Below are 4365 nucleotides of genomic sequence, written 5' to 3'. Positions count from 1 at the left end.
TTGTTGCCTTACACGTGAAATTATGGTTAGATGAAATTGTTAATGGTCAAAATATTGATTGATGATAGTGGACTATATATTGCATTGCATAGGTTCAACCTAGGTCGTAGAACCATTTTGTGAGACGTAAAACACAACCGATATCTATTTCCTTATGTAACATTTTATGTATGGAGGTGAAGAAAATGTTTAGACACCAAGCAGGATTTTAAACACTGAACTGTTGACAAATTGAATTTCTTTTCTCATAAGACGTTACATGAAGCAGTGATTCGTTAAACCAGAAAAATTTACTTTCGAGGGAAGATGATGGAAAGTGAAGCAGAATTGGTCAAGTTAAAATTTAATAAAAATTTGGGTGGAAATAGCACAGTTTATGTGGGTTGGGTGTTTGATTTTTAAGATCCTGAAAACCCGACCCAAGGATCCGTCCTCTTCGACCGAAATTGCTGAAGCTGCTCTGTTCTTGGCTTCTTGCACGCCAGTCCTCTGTAAAAAAGCAAAAAAAAAAAAAAAAAAAAAAAAAAGGAAAATTGATCCAATGTCTTAAAACCGAAACTATTAAAGAATTTTATCATTAAATTAAAATACTTAGAATCAAATTTAACCTAATACCCTAAAACAAAGATAACTTGATCGAGGAAAAACTCCTTGGAGTGAAAAAACCTCTTCAAGAGTCTCTAACACGCTAGACACTAGGACACAACAACTAGAATATATATAATCTCTTTATGGAACTAACTAGGTTGTTCTTCTTCTCTTGTTAGGATCGGCAATTTCTCTGGTTACTGAATCTTCCTCTTCTATCTTCCTCCAAGTGCGGAACCCGGCTCTATGATTTTTAATACCAGGGAATTTTTTAAACCCCGGCACACCCCTGACCTCTATATAACTAATTAAAGGCATCTTTTGTTTCACGGTTTCCCAATCCAATTGCAGTTCCAGCAACCTAATCAAGGTCAAGGCCTCTAGGTTCCACCTTTTATCGACTTTTCCCCAGAAGCAAGGATCCATGTGTGTAACACATACACCTTCGTTAATATAGAGGTACCGCAATTCCGGGAGAAGTTCGGGTTTGATAAATCCTGGTATAGTTTTTACCAACCCCATTTGGCGAATATATAACTCCTGAAGATATCGAGGTGGTGCAAGCTGGTCCAGTTGCTTCAGAAACTGCTCCTTTCTACAATCTAAAACATCAATATCTAAAACCTGGAGATTACCTAATTGTGAGAGTACACTCATTTCACATCCGAACACATCAACATCGGGATCACGATCAATAGCAACCTTGAGCACTCTGAGTTTGGGCAAGCTGATAAGTTCTCCTAGTTTACAATCACTACCTTTATTGCCTCGACTTCCTAGATAGATTCCTGATAACTCTTCTAGGTTTATGAGATTCGCCAGTCCCTCCGGGTATTTTGCACCAACACTATGACGACCACTACGAAGTTTCAGGACTCTCAGCTTTAGCAAAGAAGATACAGAGATAACGTACGCAGAATCTATGATCAAATATTGGAGATTTCGCAGGTCCTTGACAAACTGTGTCTGTATTCCATGCAGATTCGCGCAGTCAAGGTTGAGATACGTGAGGCGCTTCTGAGATTTGACCCATCTCAGAAACTCCTTTCCTTGTGTAACTTCGCATCCAGTGAGGTCTAACACCCTCAGAGTATCGACCTTTGGGAAACTAGTATTCTCTTTCCATTTGATATAAGTTTTTCGGTAGAAACCTGAAGTTACCTTTCTTGTTATTAACATGGCCCGAATCTTGGAATTGAGAATTTCTGTAGGCCGATTCTTAAATTTGGGAATCTTGGGTTTGGGAATTTTTGTAAGCTGAAAACTGACTGAATTTCCAGTAATGCCGAAATGACGAGTATCATTATCAAATATTTGTCCAGTGCCATCATCAAAGCTACTAAATGCCTCTTGCTTTGCGACTCTTATGATCAAATCTCGCACCATATCATGCAACTTGCATTCCTGCAATCTGTATTTCCAGACATCTGACCTAGCTTCCATAGGTTCAATAAGGCATCTACTGAATAATTCATATAAGTAGTCATATGCTAACTGAATTGTCGTTTTTCTGTTACTTCCTGGGAGTATAAAACCTTCTCCAGCCCACCAGTACACCAACTGTTTGATTCGGATTGCAAAATCTTCAGGATAAATAGAGCAACATAGTATACACTGTTTCAGGTGACTGGGTAAATCGTCATAACTAAGTTGCAGAGAAGCAATTACCGACTTACCATCACTAGGAGCAGTGCTCTCTGCCAATTTAGCGCGAAAATCTGCATTAATCTTCTGCCAGTCAGAAAGGGGCCGTGATCTTATTGACAACAGCCCTGCAATTGCCTTGATTGCTAGAGGGAGGCCACCACATTTCTTCGCAATGTTTTTCCCCACTTCTTCCAACTCGGGATTCCGACAGATTCCATTCGTTGAAGAGAATACAACTTTGCATAACAGGGACCAACTATCTTCATCACCAAGGAGCTTTGGTCTGTGTATTCTTAATTCTCCGACTCCCATGCTTCTCGCAACTTCTTCATTTCTTGTGGTGATTATGATGCAGCTGCTGGATCTCCCATCTTGTGTTAATCCATCAAGGATCTGGCTCCACCATCCATCTTCAAGGCTCCATACGTCGTCCATGATGATAAGATACCTTTTCTCTGTGAGAGCCACTTTAATTTTCTTCAGTAATGTCGCCGGAATAGAGTCGGCACTATGACTTTTGACATTTAACCCGTCCAAGATGGTCCTCATGATCTGAACCACATCAACAAGCTGAGAGACAGACACCCAGATCCTCTTCTTAAACCGATCCCTTAATTTTTGACACTTATCGTTAAAAATTTTCTGCGCAAGGGTGGTCTTCCCGAGACCTCCCATGCCCACAATCCCAACTCGTTGTAACTCATTGTTTTCCGAGATGATCCAATCTTTTATCTTTTCTACATCGTCGGCCAGGCCTACAGTGCCAAATCGGTTGGGCAAAGATGTAGTCCACCTGCCGTTGGTGGCACAACTGCTGCTTCCTTCAAACCAGTTGGTTTGCTGATACATGATGGGAAGGCAGTGGCTTCTCAAGTTTTTCTCCACGTTACTGATTTTTTCGTTAACGTTCTGCAGTCTTTTCTTTGTTTCATGACGATAAATGACTTTTGCAAAAATATAATGATCAGACTCTTGAAAAATTTGACAGTCTAAAAGTATATCATCTGCTTCGTATAGCAACTCCCTGAGCGTAACCACATTCGTCTTGACAACTTCACTGTTACGGATCCCTTGATTTTTTGATTTTTCTAGATCATTGAATAGTGATTTGAGAGAAGGAAGACTGTATTTCATCTTTTCAAACTCTTCCTCTAATCCAAAAAACCTAGAAATAACATTTTTACCAACAACAGTGCACACCCTATCTATTAAGAATCCAATGAACGGTTCAGCCATCACCACTTGCCTCCTTTGATCCTTTTCTGAAATGCACCATGATCAAACTAAATCAACATCAATAATAGGATGATTTTGAAGCATTCTGTGTTGTGAAAGTTGAGTTAGGCGCTCGCATAGGCTCCCAGGGCACAGTGGGAATGGAGGGGGAGCCCAGCTAATAAAGCGCCCAAAGCGCCAAACCTTGAGCTATTACCTTATTTGATTTTTGTGGTCGACTTGGGCGCCTTAGCTGTGTCTAGGCGCCAGACCAGGCGAGGCTAAGGGCTTGGCGCCTTGTCTCACCTAGCACAACACACTATCGTACATTTAATTAGCTACAAATTGAAGATGAATTTTGTCTGATTAGAGCGAACTGATGGACTTACACAATAAATGGAAAGTCTTTATTTTTTGAGTTTCAAAGAAATTTTGAAAAGAATTTTCAAATTTTTTGAGATTGAAAAAAGAAAATTAGAAAATTAAATAATGAAAAGAAAAACGCGACTAAAATTGAACAGATACTTAAGGTTGACAGAAGAATGTGCTGCTGCAAGGCGTTCGTGTTATCCTCCAAAGACGAGAATCGTTTTCCAAAAATATGAGATTCAGATTAGACGAACACAGATCTATCTATCAAGCCCTGCAAAAATGAAACGTCTCATAAACATCATCTGGTAAATAAAACACAGCTATACTAGATTATTGTTACAGCAGTTGGGACCGACGAAAAAACAAACCTGGCAACCAGTAATGGGACACCAATAACCCTGTTTCACGCAGGGTAGAGCCGAGGGATGACTAACTATGACTTTAGCCCCCCAAAATCTCTAAATTATATAAAAAACCCTTATTTTATATTTATTTTTGGTGTTTAGTCCACCACATCCACATATATAATATTTAATTTAATAT

At 39.5% G+C, this 4365-nt stretch overlaps 1 protein-coding gene across 1 annotated transcript; it reads right to left on the bottom strand.

Moving 5' to 3' along the window:
• Positions 1 to 546: 546 nt before the first annotated feature.
• LOC113321688 (disease resistance RPP13-like protein 4) lies at positions 547 to 3947 on the bottom strand. Its single transcript, XM_026569594.1, has 2 exons — positions 3668 to 3947; positions 547 to 3497 (listed from the first exon to the last, which is right to left on the bottom strand). Exon 2 carries the CDS (start codon positions 3469 to 3471, stop codon positions 742 to 744), a length of 2730 nt encoding a protein of 909 aa, XP_026425379.1. The 5' UTR covers positions 3472 to 3497; positions 3668 to 3947; the 3' UTR covers positions 547 to 741.
• Between the last annotated feature and the right edge of the window lie 418 nt (positions 3948 to 4365).

Source organism: Papaver somniferum, chromosome 11 (assembly GCF_003573695.1).
Source record: "Papaver somniferum cultivar HN1 chromosome 11, ASM357369v1, whole genome shotgun sequence".
Taxonomy (NCBI): Eukaryota; Viridiplantae; Streptophyta; class Magnoliopsida; order Ranunculales; family Papaveraceae; genus Papaver; species Papaver somniferum.
Note: the sequence above shows the minus strand (reverse complement) of the source record. Positions and strands in the feature narration are given on the sequence as shown.